General features: G+C 43.0%; 1 protein-coding gene across 1 annotated transcript; it reads right to left on the bottom strand.

Moving 5' to 3' along the window:
• Positions 1-12412: 12412 nt before the first annotated feature.
• Positions 12413-18954, bottom strand: LOC121187762 (poly(A) polymerase alpha-like). The gene is made up of 14 exons (XM_041047172.1): positions 18901-18954; positions 18469-18550; positions 18238-18333; positions 18006-18124; positions 17776-17866; positions 17510-17648; positions 17204-17276; positions 16954-17078; positions 15457-15573; positions 15212-15327; positions 14939-15078; positions 14234-14479; positions 13996-14087; positions 12413-12518 (listed from the first exon to the last, which is right to left on the bottom strand). The coding sequence occupies exons 1-14, from the start codon at positions 18952-18954 to the stop codon at positions 12413-12415; spliced, it is 1596 nt and encodes a 531-aa protein (XP_040903106.1).
• Between the last annotated feature and the right edge of the window lie 5661 nt (positions 18955-24615).

Genomic DNA, 24615 nt, shown 5'->3' with positions numbered 1-24615 from the left:
GTTTTAAATGAAATTGTGCGTGTGCCTAAGGGCAACGTTTGGACCCTGTCTGGGTCTTCTTCAGGCCTGTGGCACACTTAAATGAAAGACTGAAATACGGCTGCAGTCACAAAGATGTTTCTCCGTCGAGAGTCTGAACAGAAATGAGCACTCTCTCCTGTAGCTCCACCCCGTTTTTTACTTCTTGTCAAACAAAAACCAAAGTAAAACTTAAGTTTTTCGACTTTTAACCCTTTCCCTGCCAAAGACTATTTGAAATTATTGGTTTTAACCCTTATAGAAATAAAATACTGAATAAAAAATTAACTATTATAAATTTAAATTATTATAAAATTTAATCACTCCAATTGTAATATTACCATATTTAACCCTTAAACCGGAAACAACAAAATAAAATAAAATAAAAATAATTACTACTTTTAGACTTAACCCTTTACTCAATTAACCCTTCATTTCCAATAATCCTCCCTATTAATTCAAATTTTTAGGCACACCAACTAGGGGTTAAGTTTGTTCACATAGAAAATTTCCATACTGAACAAGTGAATATGTTCACTTTGCATATAACACATTGAAATACTCATCTGTCAGTCTGGTTCTGAACTTAATGGCATGTCAGAAAAGGCAGATTCACAAAGATATGTCGACCCAAATAAAGCCGCCATTTTAAGAGCAGTCTGGTGAAGATTTTTAGAATTTTCTGGCTGCACCAAACTTCAGAAATGCTGCTGGGATTTTAGCTGGACATCATTTTGGAGGTTTATGACCTCCATCTCCATAGGATCAACAGAGAAAAGTTCAGCCATCTGTCCTGACAACTCACTGATGTCAACAACTCAGTATCTGTGTACCTTACGCACTTTTTCTGCCCCTGAATGGCTTTCCAGCAGCTGAGGAGAAGTGCTGAAATCTTTTGTTTTTCATTTGCTGGATGTAAAACGTGAGTTTTACTCTGAATGCCTTTACAGCACTGATCATGTCACAGATTTTTTGTCTCTACCTTGTAACTGCTGGTTCATTTTTTCAGTCACATCTGCCAGGAAAGCCAGATCCAACAGCCACTCAGCACCACTTAGTAATGTGGTATCCTCTCCCCTGCGTTGTAGTGTCTTGCCTCTGCTGAGCCATCTGACCTCAGTGTGAAGGAGGAGGTCGCTATATTCAGCAGAACATTCCTCCAGGAAAAGCTTGAAGCTCTGGTGTTGCTTGGCCTTTGCACAAATGGAGTTGATGACTTTAACAACAGGTGTTATGACATGATCAAATCCCATGACCTTTCCACAAAGAGCCTGTTGGTGGATGATGCAATGATAGCTCAGAAATTTAGGAAAGTCTAGGTCAGCTTTGCAGTGAGCAATGAATCCTGAGTGGCGTCCTGTCATAGCTGGTGTCCCATCACTTGTTACTGACAGCAGTTTTTCAATGGGAACCTTTTTTTTTCACAAAGTACTCCTTTACAGCGTTGGAAATATCAATCCCCGACTCCAGCTTTCTGACCGCATCCGCAGACAGCTCACACACCCTCCGCCACAGTGTTTGCACCAAGCTGGACATCGGCAACAGCGGACAGAGTCTCCGTCTTATTTTTATGGTCCTGGAATAATGATCCTGCCACGGCGGTCATAGCCTCTTTAATGATCCCGCCATCAGCGAAGGGCTGTTTGTGCTCGGTCAGAATGTGTGCCACTGTAAATGATACCTCGGTTGATGCTCTGACCTTCTTCTTCATCGGGTTAGTGAACAGAGACTGTTGTTTTTGAAGTGTAGCTTTCAGCTCTTTTACCTTCTCTTTACGGAGACCGCTACCCACCGGAAAGTCCCGAGCGAAGCTGCCGTGTACTTTGGTTCCACGTCGCATCTTTTACCGACTGCCACGCTTGCTCCACAGATCACACACACACACACACACACACTTGTCGTTCACATTTGTGAAACAGAAGTCCGTTTCCCACGCTTCGTGGAAATAATCCCTTTTTTGCCTTTTACTGGCGTGATTGTACTCTGCCGCCGCCATTGTTGCTAGCCTAGCATGCTAACTGTCTAGTACTGCTCAGTCAGCTCCTCCTTACCCCGCTCCAATGACAGACCGCAGCACAGCGCAAATGTTTGATTGACAGCTAGTTGACAAATAAAAGTTTCATCTCGGGAGGGGGCGGGACACTTGCAATTTTAATTGGTTATCAATTTAGAAAAATCTAACTTGTTATTATATTATTGACACATTGGCAAGCTACTGCAAAGGGCCTGGTGAGCGATGTGGTGTAGGGGCTCCAGGGTGACGGCATTTATCCAGGGGAGACACTGGCCAGTTAGAATCAGAAATCTGAATCAGAAAAACTTAATTAATTAGCGCAGGGAAATTCTTTTGTTACGCACAAACTCCCAATTGAAAATGAAGAAAATGGAGAAAAATTGCACAGTGTGTGTACACCAAGAGAAAAAAGTTTCTAAAATATTTAAGTGGAAAGTATAATGAAAATAAACATAAACATATTGCAATACCCCCTTAAAATATACACATACTCCAATATCAAACAGAACAATACAATAAAAATAAGATTAAAAAAAAAAAAAGTTCTATAAACATGAGTATGTCATTATCTGCCGCTTATCTGGGTCCAGGCCCAGGTCACGGGGGACACTGCCGCCCAGTCCACAGTGCACCAAAGTCCTACGGCACCTCCCATGGGTAGTGGGTCCGTGGGAGGTGGTGCCAACCAAAGTAGGGCTCAAACCCACAATCCTGAGAGACTGAGTCTGGTGCTCTACCACCTGAGCTAACCTGGTGTGATAAACATGAGTATAGGTTTAATTGTTTTGTTTTTTTTTTCAAAGTTCAATACAGTTTTATTAAAACTCTCTGAATCTAATTCAAAAAGTGAGAAAATAACAGAACACTAATGTCCTAATTACTTTATTGGAGGATAGGTCAGCTGTGAAGTTGACAGTGTTTTGTCTTGATGCAGATGTAAGTAGGAATATTTACCTAGTCTGTCTGGTTTCAAATGTGGTCAAAGTTTTGGCAAGAGTTCACTATTGATTATGTATTATGTCACCCATGCACTATTAATCAAAATACCAAATCAAATGGTCCATCACACCCTCACAGATGAAAGTCTGGAAAATGTGAGAGTTGAACTTTTGAATGATGTCAGACAAAGAAACAGTGAGGTGGTGAAGCAAAACCCAGCAGCCGGAGAGTTTAAAGCCAGGTGGCCTGCATTCTTTCATACTGATGAGCTCAACACATGCTGGCCTTTTCCCCTCTTCTTATTATGCAATTCCAGTGTGCAGCTGTTAAAATGTAAAGTCTGATAAGGTAAAACAAAAGATGACCAACATTTGGAGAGAGAATCATCTCCCATTAAGGAAGCAGTTCTTTATTTTGGCCACTTGGGGGCAGAACAACTCTATGGCAAGCTACTCTTCTAACTTCTAACAGATAAATGCTGACACTTCCACTTGAGACAAAGTTTATGGTACAGTTGGACAATCTTTTACCCCAGCTGACATCTGTTTTCCAGAAGAAGGGAGGTGTTTCTGGCCAGAAAAACATCCACCTCATTGCAGCCTGCACGACGCAGCTTGGATCTGAAGTTTCCAAGCTTGTACTTCAGAATCAGAATCAGCTTTATTCGCCAAGTACGCAAAAACATACAAGGAATTTTTTGCCGGCAGTTGTTGTCTCTCTAGTGGTAGAAACCAAAACAAAAAACAAAAGTCTATATAAGATATTTCCAAATATACAAATATAAAATTATACAAATATGTAATATACATTGAAAAATGAATGCGTACCAGTCCAGTAGTGAGTGGATTGAAGGGGTTGGAAGATAAATAAAGTAAAATAAATATGAGAATAAAATAAGACAAAATAAATGAAATGATGCAATATGTAAGTTATCTGTTAACTGTAACTGTACTGTTCAGTAGAGTGACTGCTGTGGGGAAGAAGCTGTTCCGGTGTCTGCTTGTTCTGGTCTGGAGGGTCTGAGGCGCCTCCCTGATGGGAGCAGTTCAAACAGTCTGTGTGCGGGGTGAGAGGAGTCCATCATGATGTTCAAGTCCTGTACAAGTCCTGGATAGAGGGCAGAGGGACACCAATGATACGCTCAGCAGTCCTCACAGTGCGCTGCAGTCTGGTCTTGTCCTGCTTAGTGGCAGCTCCGAACCACACAGTGATGGAGGTGCACAGGACGGACTCGACGACTGCTGTGTAGAACTGCAGCAGCAGCTCTTGGGGGAGTCGGTATTTCCTCAAGAGCCGCAGGAAGTACATCCTCTGCTGGGCCTTCTTGAGGATGGAGCTGATGTTCTGCTCCCACTTCAGATCCTGTGAGATGATCGTGCCCAAGAATCTGAAGCTCTCCACAATGGACATGGGGCTGTTGAGGACTGTGAGGGGGGGCAGAGCAGGGGGATGTCTCCTAAAGTCCACTATCATCTCCACCGTCTTGAGGGTGTTCAGCTCAAGGTTGTTCTGACCGCACCAGAGCACCAGCTGATCCACTTGCCGTCGGTATGCAGACTCATCATCATTCTGGATGAGACCAATGACAGTGGTGTCGTCTGCAAACTTCAGGAGCTGCACAGAGGGGTCTGTGGAGGTGCAGTCATTTGTGTAGAGGGAGAAGAGCAGTGGAGAGAGGACACATCCTTGGGGGGCGCCGGTGTTGGTGGTCCGAGTGTCTGAGGTGAACTGTCCCAGCCTCACCTGCTGGCTTCTGTCAGTCAGGAAGCTGTAGATCCACTTACAGAGGGCAGGTGGCACAGTGAGCTGGGACAGTTTGGAGCAGAGGGTGCGGGGGATGATGGTGTTGAACGCCGAGCTAAAGTCCACAAAGAGGATCCGTGCATAAGTCCCAGGACAATCCAGGTGCTGCAGGATGTGGTGCAATCCGATGTTAACTGCATCGTCCACTGACCTGTTTGCCCGATAGGCAAACTGCAGGGGGTCCAGCAGGTCACTCGTGAGGGACTTCAGGTGGGTCAGCACCAGGCGTTCAAAGGTCTTCATAACTACAGATGTCAGTGCAACGGGTCTGTAGTCATTCAGTCCTGAGATGGAGGATTTCTTGGGGACTTGATGCTTGTCTTCCATCCCTCATAGCCTGTGATGCTACCTGGTTCCTTTAGGCATGGACACTTGGGAACCAGTGAAGAGGCAACAGATTCCAGTTCATCTCTCTCAGGGTGGCTTCTGATTTGAAAGATGGCCTGTGCAATTTTATCCCAAATTTCCATTTGAATTTCTCTGGTTACATCAAGGCCCTTCTTTGACTTGTCAGAAGTCTCGTTTCCCTTTTGCAACATTAGTTCCACATCATATGAGAACTTAGGGATAGGAAAAGGAGAGGGCCACTGTGTGACATGCCTTAAACTGGTCTGGATGGAATCAGTAAAGCTGGACCTGATATCATCAGAGTGGACACTGGCTGTATGGAGGGAGGACACTGAACCAATAGACTAGTTAAGAGGAATCACTGTCCCCAACAATAAGCAGAACTGCACACTCAGCTGGTAGTTCAGACATTGTTGTCAAACTGCATAGTGCATTTCCAGAGTCTGGATCTTCAAATTGCACTGAAAAATCACCTTGAAGTTCAAGTCTCTCTTTAATGACATCAGCAAGCTGGTCCACAGATTCTGGTACTTGAGGAAGCTGGAGTCGCCGCGCTTCTTTCAGAGAGATAACCACACCAAGTAACAATGCCTGAAAAGTGGAGAGAGAAACTAGTGAAACCCAAGTATTGGAAAGTATTGGATAATTTGATACATGACAGATATTTTCCCAGATTTACCTAATAATTGATTAGCTTATCATTTTATCTCTAAATATTAGAAGTGTCGGTCCAGGGTTATGTAATCAAAGTGTACTGTAAGGATGAAGAGCCACAGAAATAAATAGAATGATATGAACAAAAGGAAAAGACTTTTTGTCAGACTACATACCATATCTTGAGATCCTTTACTGAAGAATGAACGTCCTTGTGGTTACCACCAGCTTTGCGCCAACTGTGTAGGCTGCAAGAGGGTGATAATCCATCAGCAACTCTTGTTCCAGGACTATGAGTTCAACACAGTGGCCTTCAACAAGCTGGTATGACCTGAAATGTTCAATGTACCAAGAGGAAAGTCTTTTACATGTGAGTGTCACTTGCTCAGCATCAACAAGAAGGGCCACAATCTTGTGGAATTCTGGGAGGCCACTGCACTGCCCAGCAGATACAATCATGCCCTCAGCATACCCAGTTCCATGCAGGTGAACTGATTTAGAGAAAGACACAGTCAACATGTGGGTACTTCTTCTGAATTTCACACTGAAGTGAAGTTTCCAGTTGTGAAACCCTGACCACTTTTACAGATTCAACATAGAGTTGTAGCTTGAAAAGTTTCTGACTGTCCAAATGCAATGCCATCATTTGCTGATGTGATGAGGAAAGAGTGAGCAGCACATTTTTCCAATTCTAGGTGTCATGGATCACTTTTTTAAAGAAGCGATGCTTAGCTTCCAATCTCATTGTCCATAATTCCACCAAAGGCCTGTAACAGCATTCAAAGCCTGCTTTTGGGATTTTTTGTGGTTTGTTTACTTTGTCTGACAACTTGTAAGGAAATGATTTTATGCAGTCATTCAATGCATCAAATGTAATGTAACCTTTGGAGATGAGATGTTTCAAACACAGGGATAGTTCTACAGGGACAATCCCTTCACAAAGGTCATGCAAAGCATCTGGAGGAAATCCAGTGATTGGATGAAAGAAAAGTCCATTTTTCCTCAGCACAGTCAGTTTTTACCCCATAAATGCTTTGAACATTTCATTCTGCATAAGCTCTTCCACAAAAGTGTTGTGTTGATCAATATCCCTCAATGGAAAATCACTTAATTCAGCGGCTGCAATTTGGTCCCAGCTTATCAAACAAAACTGACAAAACTTCTCAACAATGAAACTTTCATGAAAGCCTGCAAGGCTGTGTGCTGCAAGGTTATCTGCACACACACAAAATACAGTGCCCTCGACAAACTGATCCACAACTTTAACAAACATTCCTTGTTCTCCTAGAAACCTTATATCTTTAATCAGTGGTTCAAGAAACTTTTCATAACCATATGGTTTGACATCCTCACTTTGATTCAAATGTACAATTTAGAAAGGGACATTTTACAGTTTGGCGATTCTTCAAATGATGTCCAAGATGGTGAAGAAAAGTTTTAGAACTGCAAACCTCTTTGTAATCACACAATTCACACTGAAAGGTTGAATTTTCATGAATTCTCACAGTTGTGTGACATCTAGAGAGGTGTGACCTCAGTGCACCAGGTGTTTTGAATACACAAACACAGTCTATATGAATACAAGGCCAGTGTGCACCTTTTCCGTGATGAAGACGGCAATGTTTCAGAAGAATTTCTTGACTGGAGCTTGTGAACTTGCAAACTTTGCACTGCATACGATCAAATCCTGAAACACAAGAGACATGTAACACATTCAGTTTTGTTGCGGACCCATTCATTTGCAAAATAACAAAAATCAGCTCATATTACAATTTCACAATTTTAGCAATATGATATATCTTAAAGCATTAACAACACCACACATGCTCCTGTACATGATAAGCATGGTCCAAGGTGTAATACAGGGAAAAGTCCTGGCTTAATCACAAAGTGAAATAAACACGCAGCAGTTTTAATATAAGCCAGCAAAAGAAATAAAAGATGATTTTGTGTGATAGAAAAATATATTCTGCACACCAGACCGCCCAGAACGGAATGCATCAGCAGAAAAGTGACTCAGCATATATTTTGTAATTTGCCTAAACAAATTCCAGATTTGATTTCTCCCTTATTCATTCCTAATCCTATGCTGCCATCTACTGACGAAAAGCGTGAATCCAGTACAGGACGACGTGGAGCCTCCCTTCAAGGCCAGTCAACACAAGTAAGCTAGTAGCAATGCAAGCTTCTTCCGTTTGCTAACAAACTACAATGAAACTGCCATCATCATTAAAACTCATGTAACTGACCGACAAATAGAGCGTCCATTTTGGGCACACAGTTGTGGCCATTAAATGTTATTACGGGCGGTATTTTAGAAAAACTGCCTAATTGGACTGCGCACACAGTGCAACACTGCTAGCCCACTAAGCTTCTCTCTGTCCACATTCACAGATCCGACACCGCTAGCAAAGCACCCCACCACCACCCCGCCAATTATGGCCACCTTAAACTAAACAACTCATTCTTTAATGCGAAATAATACGACGGACAGCACCGCGAAACCTTCTCTGAACGTAGTCACAGAACACACACTTACCGGTTTAAGCAGATATGGACCGTTGATAATGTTATTCCATGAGCTGACAACTTGCTTTACATGCAGCCTTGGCCACGGCAGCAGTAAATGTCCAGCAGTCGTCCACACGTTGGATGAGACAAAACTCGTGCGATTTAAAAACTGCTCGTTAAAAACTCGTTAGAGATCCTGTCACCACCGCAGACAAGGTTATTCCATACCGTACAAGCTCCGTGGGCGTCTTTCCCGCTCAGTCCGACTGAAAGGTTGGGTGTAATATGCATGCGCAAATGACGTGTGTGAGGTGAGAGAGGTGCATCAGAGAGGCGTTCTAATGCCAACTCTCATGTCTTTGTTGAGCTGACAAGAAAATACGAGTGTAGGGACAGTGGGACAGGACTTGTTGAGACAAGTTTTTCATGGTTGCATACAGCAGACGTTCACTTTTTAAACTGTATTAAGATCAACAATTGCTAGCGCTGTTGTTAAGGCAGTGTGCGCAGTCTTCATTCTTCGTATGAGGACCAAACAAACGTGAATCATTTCCTTCAGCCTTCTGGCGTATTTATTCATTACATAAAGAAGTTACAAAGAGAAAAATAATCATGCCCATCCTTTTCGTCTCTGGATGATAACCGATGCACAGAACTGGCGCGCGGTGCGTGTACAACATCACACACGGAAGTTACATCAAACTTCACAATAAGAGTCCAAAATAACACAATGAGTGAAAGGCGTTCCAATATAATACTTAACAGCTGTGATCCATATAAGTTAATGGGAGTATATATATATTCTATATATAGAAAAAATTAACATGGAAAAGAAATGCAATATATACAAGAGGAGGTCTTATACACACACATAGCAGCAGACAATTGCACACATACACACACACACACACACACACACACACATAATTAATATAATTTATGTAGACTTTTTTGTTTTCTTGTTTGTGTTTTAATGTACAATACAATGTTTAGAGTTTAATATCAACATTTCATGTTGTAGACAGTGAGCATGCCAGTCAACTGCAGTTTCTTTACTGAAGACCTGCCCCCCCTGCTGTGGCTCTGGTTGGACCAGGACATGGACACGGACGAGGATGAGACCGAGGACGAGACCCTGGTCCCTCCGGGCCCTGCCCCAGCCCTGGTCCCTCCGGGCCCTGCCCCAGCCCAGGTCCCTCCCGGCCCTGCCCCAGCCCTGCTCCCTCCGGGCCCTGCCCCAGCCCAGGTCCTTCCCGGCCCTGCCCCAGCCCTGCTCCCTCCGGGCCCTGCCCCAGCCCTGGTCCCTCCGGGCCCTGCCCCAGCCCTTTTCCCTCCCGGCCCTGCCCCAGCCCAGGTCCCTCCTGGCCCTGCCCCAGCCCTGCTCCCTCCGGGCCCTGCCCCAGCCCTTTTCCCTCCCGGCCCTGCCCCAGCTCAGGTCCCTCCCGACCCTACCCCAGCCCTGGTCACCCCTGGAGGAGGGCCGGGTCCATCAGTCGCTGGACTTTGGACGCCCTCCTCCTTCTCCTGGACTGATGAGGATAAGAAGGAGGTTGGTCCCTCTTCTGCAACCCTAGTTGCCCCTGGAGGAGGGCCAGGTCCCTCAGGTGCTGGACCTGGGACACCCTCCTCCATATACTTCTGTGCTGTGGAGGATGATGAGGAAGCTGGTCCCTCTGTCCTAGCCAGTCCCCAGTCTTTTGTGACTGAATGGGAGTCACCTGCTTGCGGGCCACCATCTTGATTTCCCTGATTCTACCATTTCCCCTCCCTCCAGTCCCAAGAGCAGCCCAAACAAATGGACAGAATAAATGTGTTCATTAAATAATGTTGAAACTTTAAAATTTTGTTAATGTTGTAACTTTCAAAATGTGTTAAATAATGTTGTAACTTTAAAAATTTGTTAAATTTGTTAAATAATGTTCTAAGTTTAAAAAGACATTAAATAATGTTCAATGTTCAAAAACTTGTTGAATAATGTTCAGTGTTTAAAAACTTTTTACAGACACGAGCCGTGCACAGCCCTCTTTGTGTTGTAGGGCCAAATACCCTGTTGGACTTTGAGCTCAAGAAAACTGGCTTTTTTGTTTTTGGCCCCACGACCAAAGTAGACACATCCTCGGAAAGGTCTCGATCCCCAAAGCAGGAATATGCTGGCCTCAGCCCTCTACTCCATTCAGGGATTTATGAGGTTTCTCAAGTTCAAATCAATTAAGGCAAATGGCCCAGGCACGTGGCAGGCGGCTGTGAAATGGTTGGAATCAGGGGTTATGTGTTAGGGACACTTGCGGACACAAGCTTTCCAAGCGAGCCCACCCTGGAGTGTGTAGGAAGTGGGTGTAACCTTGGAAGAAACTTCACAGGGTGGTGTTACAGGTGAAGGATTTAGGACTCTTTGGTCTGGCCTCTCACCCAGGGGCTCTTCCAGAATGGCTATTTCTCTCTTTTTTTAAAGGACTGCCTGTGTTGTAAGTCCAGATGCCATAACATTCATAAACGTAGTCGTCGTATGTCAGTTTGTTTTGGGACGATGGGATTGTGGGTTTTAGGTTTTTTTTCTCTTTCCCAGCATCCCTCTTGCTTCTCAGAATGACAGGACCATGGGAGCACTCGTCGTCCACCACGCTGCTCACCCCTTTATCCTGCTCTCCTTTTAGAGTAAGAACTCCACCTTGATGTCTCCACACACTGGCAGTGCAATGTGGGAAGCTTCACCTTCAGCTGGTACACCACAAATTGGGATTGGTCACCAAGTGATGTCATCCTCAACGAGTTGTGACTTCCATCTGGCACATCATTTGTCAGCATGTAAATGGTTTTTCACGCTCCACCATCTTTATCAGCAGGAGTGTAAATAGAAATGAGATGCGTCTCTGTTCTTACACTGGGATGATCTTATGTCAGCTTGTTAAAATTCAATTTACAGGAGCTGGTCTGGCGTTTAGGCTTATATCCCCTCTGGTCGTTTCTGAATGGGAGTGGAGATGAGGGGGATAGGGATCTTTCCCATTGTCTATGTGTTGCACTGGTGAGGAAGGAATTGTAAAGGGAAGGAGACGGGAAGGAATCTTAGAGGATAGGTATTCTGATGGGTTGGTGAAGGGGAAGTGGAATAGGGAGCAGAGGATTGGTGGGGCCTGGTTCTTGTTGTGGCTTCTTGGTCATCTGCACTGTCATATTTCTGCAATAGGAGCAGTTTATTCTCAGAGTTCAAACAAAATAAAAGAGGAGACAGAAGACAGGAAGGATTCCAGGGCGGCGTGGCGGAGACAGCTCAGACAGGGGAAACCGGTGGAGTCTGCAGGAGATGAGAACAGGGTGGTTAGAAGAGTCAGGTAAGAAAAATCCACAAGAGAAAACAGGTAATAATTCCACAGGGGTAAATCACTAGGGGCACAGGGATCTAGTCACCAGGGAGATGACGGAACGATCTGGTGAGGGTTGACAGGAAAGCCGAGCCTCTTATACTCGAGGGGGGAAGTAGATTGCCACCAGATTGCGCACAGGTGAGTGGAATCATACTGATGAGGAGGAGGGAGTAGGGAGGAGCCGCCCAGGAATCCTCACACCCACACAGAAGACAAACACACCCACACCAACATGCACACAGACAGACAGAGAGAAAGAAAACAAAACAGAAAGCAAAACCCCAGAGACACTGCTGATCTTGACAGATCTTCAGCTGGTACACCACAAACTGGGATTGATGACCAAGTGATGTCATCCTCACTGAGCTACTGATCCAGGTTTTGGCAACGCAGATGCACTAGCTTCATCAGCGTGTGCTGGCGTCTGCCAGTCTGAGTGGTAGCGCTAGGCAGAGCGTTGGTCTGAATGGGAATAAACCTTCATTCATAAGCTCACTGCTCACCGTCTTCTAGTGCTGATGCCTGGTATCTCTTCATTCTTTCAGTGGGGTGTAAAGCCCAGGCCCCGGTCAGGCTCTCGAGCCAGGGAGGGAGTGGGTTCTGGGTAGAACCAGTAGTGTGGAAGGTGCGGTCCAGGAGTCCTCTTTTGAAGGTGAGGAAAGCTTGGCTTTGTGCCTTTCCTCACTCTTTCGGCCAAAGGTGCCATCTGTTTTTCTCTGAGAGCTTTCAACGTTTCGACTCATGTGGGTCTTCTTCAGGCCTAGGCATGCTGCAAGAAACATGTCATCTTCTTCTTGGAAGAGGAGACCAGAGTCGCAGCGTCTGTCCCATATGATAGTTCTCTCTGTGCTGATGGTTCAGCGTACCTGGCAGAGGATTTGGCAGGAAAAAAAATTCGGCCTGCTGACTGTGCGTACCCTTGGGGCCACACTGGGGACCTGCACCAGGGGTGGCAGAGTGGCAGGGGACAGTTGTCACAGCGTTCTTAGGTGAGGTTGAATTCACTGTTTTTGTGAATCTTCACTTTCAGCTGGAACACTTTTTGGAACGCATCCCTCTTGTACACTTTCTATTCTTTCGCCTCTGACACCTGACCAGACCGGGTTAACAAAGGTAGTGGCAGGTTCCCGCTACCTTTCACTCCTTACTTGTATTACAGGTATAATCCCAAACCATAGCCCACACATTTTGTTGTCTTTTATTTTTCAAATAAAGTAACTGTACCCACAATAAGTACATCAGAATCTACAGTTCATCTGCTTCTGCCAGGCCTGCTGACACTGATCTTTGGACTAGACTTTACACCATGTTTGTGCAGGTGGAGCAGAAATGCTCCAAGTGAGGACGGTTGTCCGCTCGCAGATACTGTTCTGTGAATTCTTATCACGTGCATGCACCTGGTTTTTATGTGCATGGTTTAGAGACTAATTAAAAACCACCGCAGACGATCCATGTTGGTTGATTAAATGATTTAATGATGAAACACACATTAAGCAATAAAAGATACAGAAAAAAGAAAATGATGGACAGAAATGTTTTTCCTCAGGCCCTTCAGTGTGTCAGTGGAGCTCAATCAGTTTCGCCTGCTGTAAGAGAAACAGTGAGAAACAGGACTATAAGACCAATAAGTTCATGGAACAGCATCTAACACCACCTCCCTCATTAACACAGCGAGAAAGGGACCAGCTGCAACACAGTCGTATCTAATATGCACAAAGGCTTACAAATATAAATACCAATGGCAAGTACAGACAAAAAAAAACCCTCTTCCAGCTGCTCCTTGTCCTGAATCACCAGCCAGCTGTAAACTACAAATCCCATCCCAAAACAGGAGGATCAGTCCTCCTATCAGCCGTGGCACAGCGCCGGCTACAAATGTGAGATCAGTGATGGGGAGGCTCAGCTCGGACGAGAGCCTCTGTCACTCACGGCGACACGTGGCATAAACTCATTGTCCTGTTATCAATCTGGGAACCTCAACAGCATATGGAGGATCAGCAGGAAGAACAGGGGCCGCACCCTGAACCTCACTGAATGCACAAGGTAGAGGTGCTACAACTGTAGGGGAGAGTCATACTCTAGACTGGACCTCCTGTGGATACACCACTGGAGGAGGTCCTAATGTTGTACATGATTAATTAGAGATAAATGTAAGTACGTTGTTGCTGCTTGCTTTTGATTTGGACATTTATCCGATTAGAACATTATTTGAAAGGTTCAAATGACTGTGTCCTTTATGTCAGCAATTACTTTTACATCACATCTGTCAGTGAATATGTAAAGATCTAAAAGCACAGTGAGCATAAACAAGGAGAGGTTTCTATTCATAATTCTGTGCTGTACCTGACAAGGTGTAGTTTCATGGAGCCTTTCTTCACACTGACAGGTTTGGTGGGGCCGGGAAGCTGCTCACTCAGCTCAACAGTGGGCTGATTCTGAGAGGGAGGGAACAGGCAGTGAGATGAGTCACAACATCTGAGTATCTTTACTAGTACTAAGTCTCTTAGCAAGACTTTCTTCATCTCACTGCAAGCTGAGAGCTTTAATAATGTATGTTAACAGGACACCTCCCACAACATACCAGGTCATATCTGGGTTTCTTTGTCGGCGTCTCAAGCTCAGGAGTGCCAGGTCTCTTTTTGCTTGGAGAAGGACTCTTACCAAGCGAGACACCTGACTCGTCATGGCCGGTTTGTTTTGTCTCCTGTTGTGGTTCAGTGTCAAGTTTGATCCTCTTGGATGTTGATGCTTCTGAACTCACAGAACGAGGTCTCTTTGTGGCCTGTGGAGTCATGGAGGAGGGAGTGGCTGTGGACACATTCGATTCCTGTAGAGAACAAGGAAAATGTGTTTTTTTGTGGCAACATTCTCAGAAAAAGCTCAGTTACTGCATTTAGCAACTTAACACAAGTCTTAGAAAATGTTTCAAGGATTAGTTCTGAAAAATATGCTTATTGACTTTCTTGCTAAGACATAGATAAGAAGATTGATGCCATTCTTACATCTGTACATTAAATACAAAGCTACAGCCAACATCCAGTCAGCTTAGCAGAAAGACTGGAAACATTAGGAAACAGCCAGCCTGGCTCTGACCAAGGGTTATCGCTACAAAAATGCTTTAACCTGCAAGTATTAGGAATAAGTGATTTTATCTTCAACAAAGCATGTAATGCTTCATCTTCTTAGCTGGCATCTCAGATGGAGGCCAGCCTTTTCTCTTTGTGCCTGGGTGACACGCGCCGTCAGGTGCTGTGTGATTTGCTGGCGCAGAGATCTGGTGGCTCACTGCAGGCTGTGCTTTTGGGCTGAAAACATTTTTCTGTGAGCCATCAGGCATCTGCCAGCAAAGGTTCTCCCTCTGCATGTATTTGGCCGATATTGTCGTTCCCTCTTCATACACTTCACTGGTCTTTGCCTGGGTGTAGACTGCAACAGCACAAAATAAAAATACGCTTTATCATTTTTCACAACATTGTTCCATTTTAACTAAACCTGAAAAGAATGAAAAAAAAAGATAAGATAAGATAAACCTTTAATAGTCCCACAATGGGGAAATTGCTGGCATCTGTGACATCAGTGAAAGAGAGGAGGTCAGAGGTCAGGTCTATCTTCTGGTTTTTGGACCCGTCTGTATTTAAGATGAGTCCAATAAGCCAAGATGTGCTCACTCCCTCTCTGAAACAGACAGAAACACAGGTCAGTGAGCTGACAGTACAACACCTACATACCAAAATAAGAAGCGTGCTTTAACGCTTTCTTTCTGCTGCAATGAGTTGAAATAGAACCATAAAATCACATCCTTACATGTTGTTCTTCCTGGGTCCAGGGAACAGCTGTAGATTAATGTGAGCCAGGGAAATGTTCACATTCCTCTCCAGAATTCCCACCAGGAGTCTGATTTTAGACTCCACCAGGCTCGTCCTGTCAGAGGGAACAAAGCATAATGTTCAGAAAGAGCAAAGCACTCAAGTATCTGGACAGAAAATATGAAAACTCTTTTCTCTCTCAGAGAGAAGCTCAGACATGAATAAGAAGCCGTTTCACCCAAAGATGTGAGACTGTCTAAAAAAGCTTTTACTGAAACATGGCTTCTCATTTTCTTTGTTCTCTGCACTCTCCATCTAATATGCTGCTCGTCTGTAGTGGAGACATCAACACATGTCACAGCACTGAGCCTTTGTACACAGGCTGGGATCTCACTACAGGAATAATCATTTCTGTTTTACCAACACAGAGAGCTGTGAGTTCATTTCTGATCAAGGTCAAGTCACTGTACAGCACAATGAGTAACATCACTATACAAAGATGGATCCCAGTCTTCACTGGATCCATTATCCACAAATCGGACTGTTTTTAAGGATAAAAACTGTGTTGTTTTAAAACGTGAGCGATCGGTGATTGTGTATTTAATGCCAAAACTCAACAATGCAACTTTAAAAAATTCACATCAAAAGCTGAACACAACTGCTAATAACTAATATAATCACAAGCCATATCAAGGATTTTCTGCCTGTTCTGGTCTTTCTGTCATCAAATGATTGTAAGAGATCGTGAAGAGTTTCAGTCAAACTTCCTCAAAGTAAAAAAGTGAGATCAGAACACATGTCAGATTTATTCAAAAAAGATACATTATATTAACTGCAACAGAAGAGAACAATAACACCTGGTTTGCAAATAAATCAGAACAATCAGCATTCAAGCTTCAAGACCAAGTGCACATTTAAGCCTGCAACAGCATATTAAGAGCTTAGAGACGCCATTTAACATGCCATAAATCCACAGGGAAACAAACAGAAGATCCACCGCGTCTAAAATGGCTTGAACAGAGCTCAGTCAACACTTTGAATGAATAACAGCAAAAACCTGTCAGCACATTCATTCATTCAAAACAACAACAACATATCAGTTTCATTATGTAACACTCAGTGAACCTGCCCTGAGCAGCTTACTGTGAGGAAACAAATCAAAATAAACCAATACAATGTCACACCCTAAAAAGCACAATGTGCAAACACACATTCATTTAAGACGACACAATTTAGAATAAAACATATGATACAGAACACAACACAAAAACAAACCAGAGTATAGACATTTTCTTTTTTCACTAACTATGTACTGAAATATCTTCATTAAAAAAATAACAAGAACCATCAACTATAAAGCTCTGGCTCCTTTGAAGCCACAGCTAAATGGGTCTTCCAGGTTTATCAGAAAGAAGGATAGAAGATATATATTAAAAATATCTAAATGATAAACAATGAAAAACAATGCTGGAAGAAATGTCCATATTTTGACTACATACCCCGTTTGATCTCCTCTGTTATGATTGTGAAGGTGGAGGGAGACACGTTGTAGGACGTGTTCTGCTGTGGGTATGCCGGGGTAATGATGGGCATTATGTGGCAGCGGTTGCTTGGATTCACCTGGAAATGTAGAAGGACACCGATTTTCAGCTTCCCTGAGTTTCAGATGTGATAATTCAGCAGCTGATGTGATTCTATGATTGTAGCCTGAACTCTCAGTAAAAATGCTTTAGCTGAGGCCTTACCCTGGGGTCCCAGAAAGGAAGGTTGTAGAGGCAGTCCTTTACCTCCCTCAAGCAAACTGGGACGGACCACACCCTGACACAAAACACAAGATTTTCAAATCCACTCTTCCTTGTCTACAACTTTTTGCAAAGCATTAACATGCAGCTACATTTTCACAGTGAGACAATGAAGTCATAACTGAAAAAGCACCCAATATTTTCTTTTCTAGTTGCCTTTCAAAAATTGAGAAAGTTGCATTTTAAGAGGAAAGCATTGATGTTTTTACATTTAACAAGGACACCACCAGAAACGCTGGGACAACTCACCACATTGAGCAGATCTTGAAAAATTTGATCACCAGGGTGGAAGCGATGGCATTTGGAAATAATTGACAAATCCTGGCGACCAGTATGGCCCATGATACACCGCCCAGGAATCCCAGCTTGTTAGAGTAAATGTTACGACCTGAAGGGAGATGAGAGGAGGAGAAAATGAAGGAAACGTCTAATTATCATGTAAGGGGACATGTCCACCTATTGACAGTCTCCTAAGTGACTAACAACATGAACTAGTCCTGTGTAGTTCAACTCACGTTTGGCCCACAGCTTGATGGTTCTCAAAGCCAGCCTGAAGTTATACACATTAGGCACAAGGCTGAGGATCTCCTCTGTCACTCGGTCACTCTGAGCCTATAAAAACAGAATGAAAACAAAGATTCATATAGAAACAGATGCAGTGAAAATGGGCAAATCACAAATGAACAAATTAGTACACAGTCATAAACAAAAGGAAAATGACTACAGCTGTCAGGTAATACTGCACTTTAATCTGATGCTTACCACTGAGACTCCTGACACAGAATATATCCAGGTTCTTCAAGAGCTCATTGTTGCAAACCTTGAGATTTTCTGGAACGGACCTCTGCAGCAGCCGGGCAAAAACTAAGTCCACCTAGAAAATGATGAAAACACAAAAACAATGCTCATGGCACATGCAAACAAAAATGTGATTGAGGACACAGCAGACAGAAGAGTTTTTAGTTATTTCTCTGCACAAATTATCTCAGTCCCGTCATAGCACAGCTTGATAACAGGGACAGACGCCTCTTCCACAGCCTGAGGACAAAAGAAACTGTCATCAATATCAGCACCTATCAAAGAAACACACGTGCATATGAGAGGAAAGTCTGGATTTAAACAGACCATTATCTTCAGCATACACTCTCAGAGGCAGTATCCCACCACTCAGAGAACCTGTGCTGCATGTGCCTGAATCTCTTAATTACCTTTGGAGTGAGCTCCCAGGTGAAAAGAGCCAAAAGGAAAGATCTTACCTCCAACATTGTCAGAAACAACTTCAGGTAAGTTCTAAAATCAAAAAACAAAACAATCAAAGTGTCTTGTCTGTGCAATCAAATGTTTTCAGTGTCACATTCCAAGATACTTTTGAAATAACAGCACAGAAGATTTCACCAACAATTTCTTACCATTTATTTACACATTTCTTTAAGCCAGTCTTTGTAAACGTTCTCTCTGTAAATAAAACAGAAAAAGCATTTTCAAATATTGAGCTAAAGCATGTTATGGTCCTCTTTCACATGTGCTCTACCAATGGCATTAACTTCAGTCACAGAGGAGCTTGTTGTTTAACTGATTCTTCTTTTCACAGTAAAAACTAGGGCTGGGTATCGTGAAGGCTGCCACGATACGATACGTACCTTGATACGTGGGTCACGATACGATGTGTACGCCGATACAGTGCAGTACGCCATGATTCAATACGATATTAATACAGTAACAATATATGATGCCCCGTATTGCAATAAATCAATGTCATTTAATTCTAGAAGAAGGTCACCTAATAAAAGGCAGGCTCATTTATCACTGAACTGCCAAACTGTTTTAAATAATTTGGACACTTAATACATTCCAGCTACATTCATTTATTGAACATTCAGCGCATACTTCTCAAGCTCAATAGCTTCCAGGTCATGTGACCTAATGACTCCACTGGCTGGTTGAGATACACCTCTTTTTATTACTTTTTAACACTCCTGATCATCAATGTTTGATATATACCCTCATTTTTAAAAAAAAAAAATATAATTACATAATGATTCAAAACCAGTACAGGATCGCACTGACACGTCTCTTTGTTGCCTTTTAATAACCTGCATTTTATTTTGAAAACCGGAAGTTGGCCCCCGCTGTAGCATCCGAGCGCTGACTTTCTCAACCGCATCCGTCTATTTACCGTAAAGTCTGTAACACGGGAGCTTGAAATGTTGGAGCGGCTGGTTTGAGCGTCTCATTCCTTCTGTTCTGAAAAAGCAAAAGACGCGCGCTGTACAAGAAGAGCTGCCCCCATTTTCTTCACTGACCTGTGAAACTACACCGCCTCTTAATGTCCGGAGGGAGTATCGATCTATTGGTCTAGGATATGGATATGAAACTGTTTTAAAATGTATCGATATAAATCGAAATATCAATTTTTTTACACACCTCCAGTAAAAACCAACCCAGAGGTCTCAATAGCAGCATAACATCCAAGATGCTGAGTCACAACAAAAGCAACGTTGTTTTGATTCTACCTCTACAAACGCTGTTAATTAAACAAAGTGAGAGTAATGACAGAAAAAGATGTGTCATACCGGTGTCGCAGCTGCAAGTCGTCCTCAAATACATCATTGGCTTTAAGACTTTCACTCAGTTTTCGGGATCAAGTCCGCCTCTTCCTGCAGATCCTCACTGATGGGACCGGTGATACCATAGGTCTTGGTCATCTCGGGGAATAATGGGTCTTGGCTATTCCTTGGTCTGAAAAGGGATATTTACACGTTGGTACACTGTTCATTAAACAGTAATGAAACAAAAAGCACACAAACCTTAGTAGGAAGGAAAAGGTGTGTTGTGTTAAATACAAGGTGACTGGAGCCTCCTACTGTGCTGAGAAATCTCAAAGAAATTGTGCCAACTACGTATATTACTCGCATCGTAAGGCAGCTCTCAACACCAACCCAAAACATTTAGAAAATCACAAGTTTAGCTGCTGCAAAATCACTAACAGGTGTGAACAGCAGATGCCCTGCGCCGCACATTTACCTGTTTACCTTCCTCAATCTTTAAATAAACAAGAATAAACAAGACAGCGGTGCTCACCCAGACACTGTTGTAACGGTGAAGTCCTTCTTTGCTCGTGTCGACTCTCAAATCTTCTGTTTTCACTTGGTAAAACAAAGCAAAATCGATGTAGCGCGCGCGTACTGTGGTTGCAGAGATGCTCACTGAAGTTCAGGGCGAACGCCGTCACTGTGACGTCAGCTCTCGAATCCCAATCAAAGGCAACGACTCGTGACAGAGAAAAAGAACACGTGAGCCCAAACTGCGTTCATATAGCCTCAGATTATTACCTGAATATTAGTTATTATGATTATAAATGATTATAAACTCAGTTGCTGTATAAATGAGCTGCCAGATGTTTTAAAGTTGAAGCTAAACTTTCTGCACACACGATGCAAAAACACGACATAACTGTACTTCCAGTTTCCAATACATTTTGAAGAACAAAGAAACTGACTCCTTACCTCAGGAAAACACATTTTCATCATTTCTTTTAGTAATTCAGTCATTATCAAATAGTAGATATCGGATAGATCATTTGTGATGTGACACCTGATGCAAAAAAAGTGATTCCAGACATTCTAATATTGTATGTAGTGAAACTGCTTCACCATTTTCTCTATGGTGAACACAGAAGTGGATTTTTAAACAAAAGGAAAATACTGGATGTCAACATCATTGTGCGGCCTTCCTCTGGATCAGCTGCACTGGGTGGATTTTAAAGATCTGCTCTGATCAATATTTGGATATGAACAACTGATCAGATGACTGTGTGTAATGTGGAAGGCATGTGAAAGGCTTGTGATGAACCTATAGAAAATGATCACCTCACTCTGTAGTTCCCCTCAGCTCTTCAAAGAGTTTCATCTTCCAGTTCATTATTTTGCTTTGACAGTGCATCTTCACTGCTTTGGTTCACTCTCACTCTTTCCTTTACCAAAGCCTTCAGGAAGCTATGAACAGGAATGCTTTGCAGATCTGACTTTTCATATTTTTAGTTCTCTGTCTCAGACTCTGTCTGGGGTACACTGTCCTGACCCCAGGATCACAAAGAAGGCCTCACAGAGACATCCACTGGGGACTGTTGTCTGTTTTATTGAATTGCTTAATAAACAAAGACAGTATCTCGTGCACCTGCATGTATCTGTGAGCGATCTGCTCAGAGGGAAAATGTTACATGTGCATCTGCAGCAGTGTTGGAAGAAATATTCAGATGTTTTTCCCAAGTAAAAGTAGTCGAATCTTAGAGCATCTGTACACATAGTCCCCTCTACAGACTGTATGTGACTTACACCTCTCTCACCCTTCTTTGGATTCTGGTGCACCTTCAGGGGTGGGGAAACTTACACCCCATCAATCTTAGTTCTTAAGTTTGGTTAAATGCAGAGTCTTTCATTTGCACAGAAACCAGTTAATAGAGTTGTTGAATGTCTGCAATGGAGGAAGAAGTACAGCATTTCAACATCACTGAATATAATCAGAACAGATTCTTTACAAATACAGATTCACTTTCATGTTGCAGCTGTGTGGTAGGAAGGTTTGTATACTTTCCCTGTACAACTTTTTCTGTCACCACTATGTGTCAGAAAAGTATGATGCTCCACGTCTCAGACGACTGCTGGAAATCAGATGGACAAGCCATTATGATGTCACAAAGTACATCGTTGAGAATAAAGATTGTCTTCTCACTATCCTGTCAGAGATCTCTGAGGATGACAGTGCCACAGTTGATTTGTCCACTGGTGCATCAGGCCTGCTGATGCAAATTAAAAAGCATCATTTCTCTGAGATCGGCAAATTCCTGGTGCATGTACTTGGTGTGTTAAAACCTGTGAATGCAATTCTACAGTCTCACACTGTGGACACGTGCACTGCTTGTGATGTTGTTGGTGCAACACTTGAGTCTTTAAAGAACATCCGTAAAGACTGTTGCTGCACAGAGCTCACACAGACACCTGCTGAGGATGAATTACATCCTCCAAAAAGAAGGAGAACACTGAGTCAGCGGCTTGGTGAAAGTGTTGTTCTCTCATTTGTGGGTCATACAGACTCAGATGAGCCCATGTTCATCACCTCTCAGTCTCTGAAACGATCCCTGATCAACATCCTTGACAGGGCAATTTCAGAGATGGACATCGAGGGGAATGTAGACCTAATGACAGCCATATCAAGTCTCATTCCCAAATCTAGTGCATTTCTAGATTTTAAATTGTTGCGTCCTCTGCATGTGCTTGCTGGCACTGTGACAGATGATTTGAGTCTGCAGAATGAAATCCTGGTGGCAAAACCAATGTTGGTCAAAAAATTTCCAAAGGAGACTTGATTGGTGTCTCTTCAGCATCCTGTGAGAGTTCCTTCGCAAAAGCGTTTGTGTTGTGGCTTTTGTATTTTTGTGGCCTTTCTCGGCCACCGTAGTTTATGTTTAGTCATGGGGACAAACTGGACTGTCCAGTTTGTAGTTCCACAGACCTTGTACGACTGGACAAACACCTTGAAACCGCTCACAACAAAATCAAGGTTAGTAAATTTTTATACTAAAACAAACTGACTGTTCCGCGATTGTTAGGCGATATATTTTATCTGGTTTTGGCCGCGTTCTGTTTGCTAATTTGTCATATTAACGCAGATCAATGCCTTTGCATAGAGAGGCGATGCTTTATACTGTCCGCCAGAGGGCGTCATTATGTTTCTCAGGCTGCCCAATCGGTTTTGTTTGTACATATCTGTTTAGTTTATTTGTAAACATGTGCCACGTAATGTTGATATGTTGGTGATGTTTGTTTGTTTTATGTTTATTTTTCAGTCTTACAGTCACTAAGGTGAGAAAGGAAGTAAAGAAGAGTAAACTGAGGAAAAAGAACAAAGATCCTCAACAGAAACTTTCTTCAGCCTCCTTTTTTGTTTTATATGTTAGCGATCTGTCTAGCTGTACAAAGCTGACAACGTACTGCGAGGGCACAATACTGATGTATGAAGTGCATTGCAGATGTATCCTTGAGGTACTGTGCTGGAAAATTCTTGTCTTGAAATGTTCATGCTATTCCAGAGATGTGACACACTGACATTGTGAGAAAGGATAAGCAGAGGGCCAAATTAAAAGCCTTGAGGGAGCTTAGAAGATCCAATCCCCAACCTGCAATGGTCAGCACACTGGACCTGGAACAGCTGCCCAGCAGCAGTGAGGAGGAAGGGGATGGTGGAGGAGAACACACAACAGAAGCAGGTTGAAAGACGTGATGAGCCCAGTACTTCCTTTGTTTCCTCTCCAAGCCATCAATCTCTCATGCAGTGTCAACAATATTCTAGATTCAAGTTCAAAATCCACCACCTGCGTGCTTCTGGGAATCCACAGACGGCATCAACACCGACGACTCCTCCTGCTCCATTCTTGCTTGGGGAATTCATTGTTTGCACCACTGGCCACAGGAAGGGAGTCCTCACTAACATGAGGGTAGAGGAGGTGACCTCTGTGGAGCCTGACAGTTCAGGGCGTCCAATAATTGGAGTAAGAAAATAGCAATATGGGCCATACGTGTTTTTAGATAATTAAGTTACTGATTAAGGCTGAGGGTACAGTGCTGTCAGTTAAACCTGACTTTCTTTATTGTTCCTCTGAAATTATACATTTTTTTCTTTTTATAAAAGATAATCTTAATATCTTTTATATAATGAAAAGCACTGGTGGTTATTCCAAATTCAAAATCATCTTACCTAATCTGCCCAATTTCTACATGCCAGTTTCCAATCCAGTGCATGTGAGAGTTCAGTTTGGTTAATGTTTATTATCAATCAATCATTAATTCCTTCCCCCTTGTTTTTATGGACAGCTCCAGACTCCGGCAGACGAGCGCCTTTTATAAGCCTTCCCCTCCCCGACCTTGGGGAGAAAAACAGGTGAAAAACTACAGTTAAAAGGATCCGGACAAACGAAAATAAGAAGACAACACAACAGGAAAACTGAAATCTTTTTAGAGAATTAAATTGATATAAATGAGGAGGGAGAGTTGGTGACTCTGTGCAGACCCCTGTTTGCCAGTGCACTGTAATCACAAAAGTGATTATTTAAGATTCAAAATTTCTAACCTAACCCTAACGTTTGTTTGAACCCATTTATTTCCCTTAAAAAAAAAAACAATATATAAAAACAACAACAAAACTCACTGCTTTTAGACGCACACTGCGGAGCAGGGCTGGACTGGGACAAAAAAACGGCCCTGGCATTTTTGGCTTAAACCGGCCCCTCATAATTAGCGGTGCACAACGGACTAATTTATGTACGTGTTCCCCGAAACATATTTACTATTGTTACGTCT

Source organism: Toxotes jaculatrix, chromosome 2 (genome assembly GCF_017976425.1).
Source record: "Toxotes jaculatrix isolate fToxJac2 chromosome 2, fToxJac2.pri, whole genome shotgun sequence".
Classification (NCBI taxonomy): domain Eukaryota; kingdom Metazoa; phylum Chordata; class Actinopteri; family Toxotidae; genus Toxotes; species Toxotes jaculatrix.
Note: the sequence above shows the minus strand (reverse complement) of the source record. Positions and strands in the feature narration are given on the sequence as shown.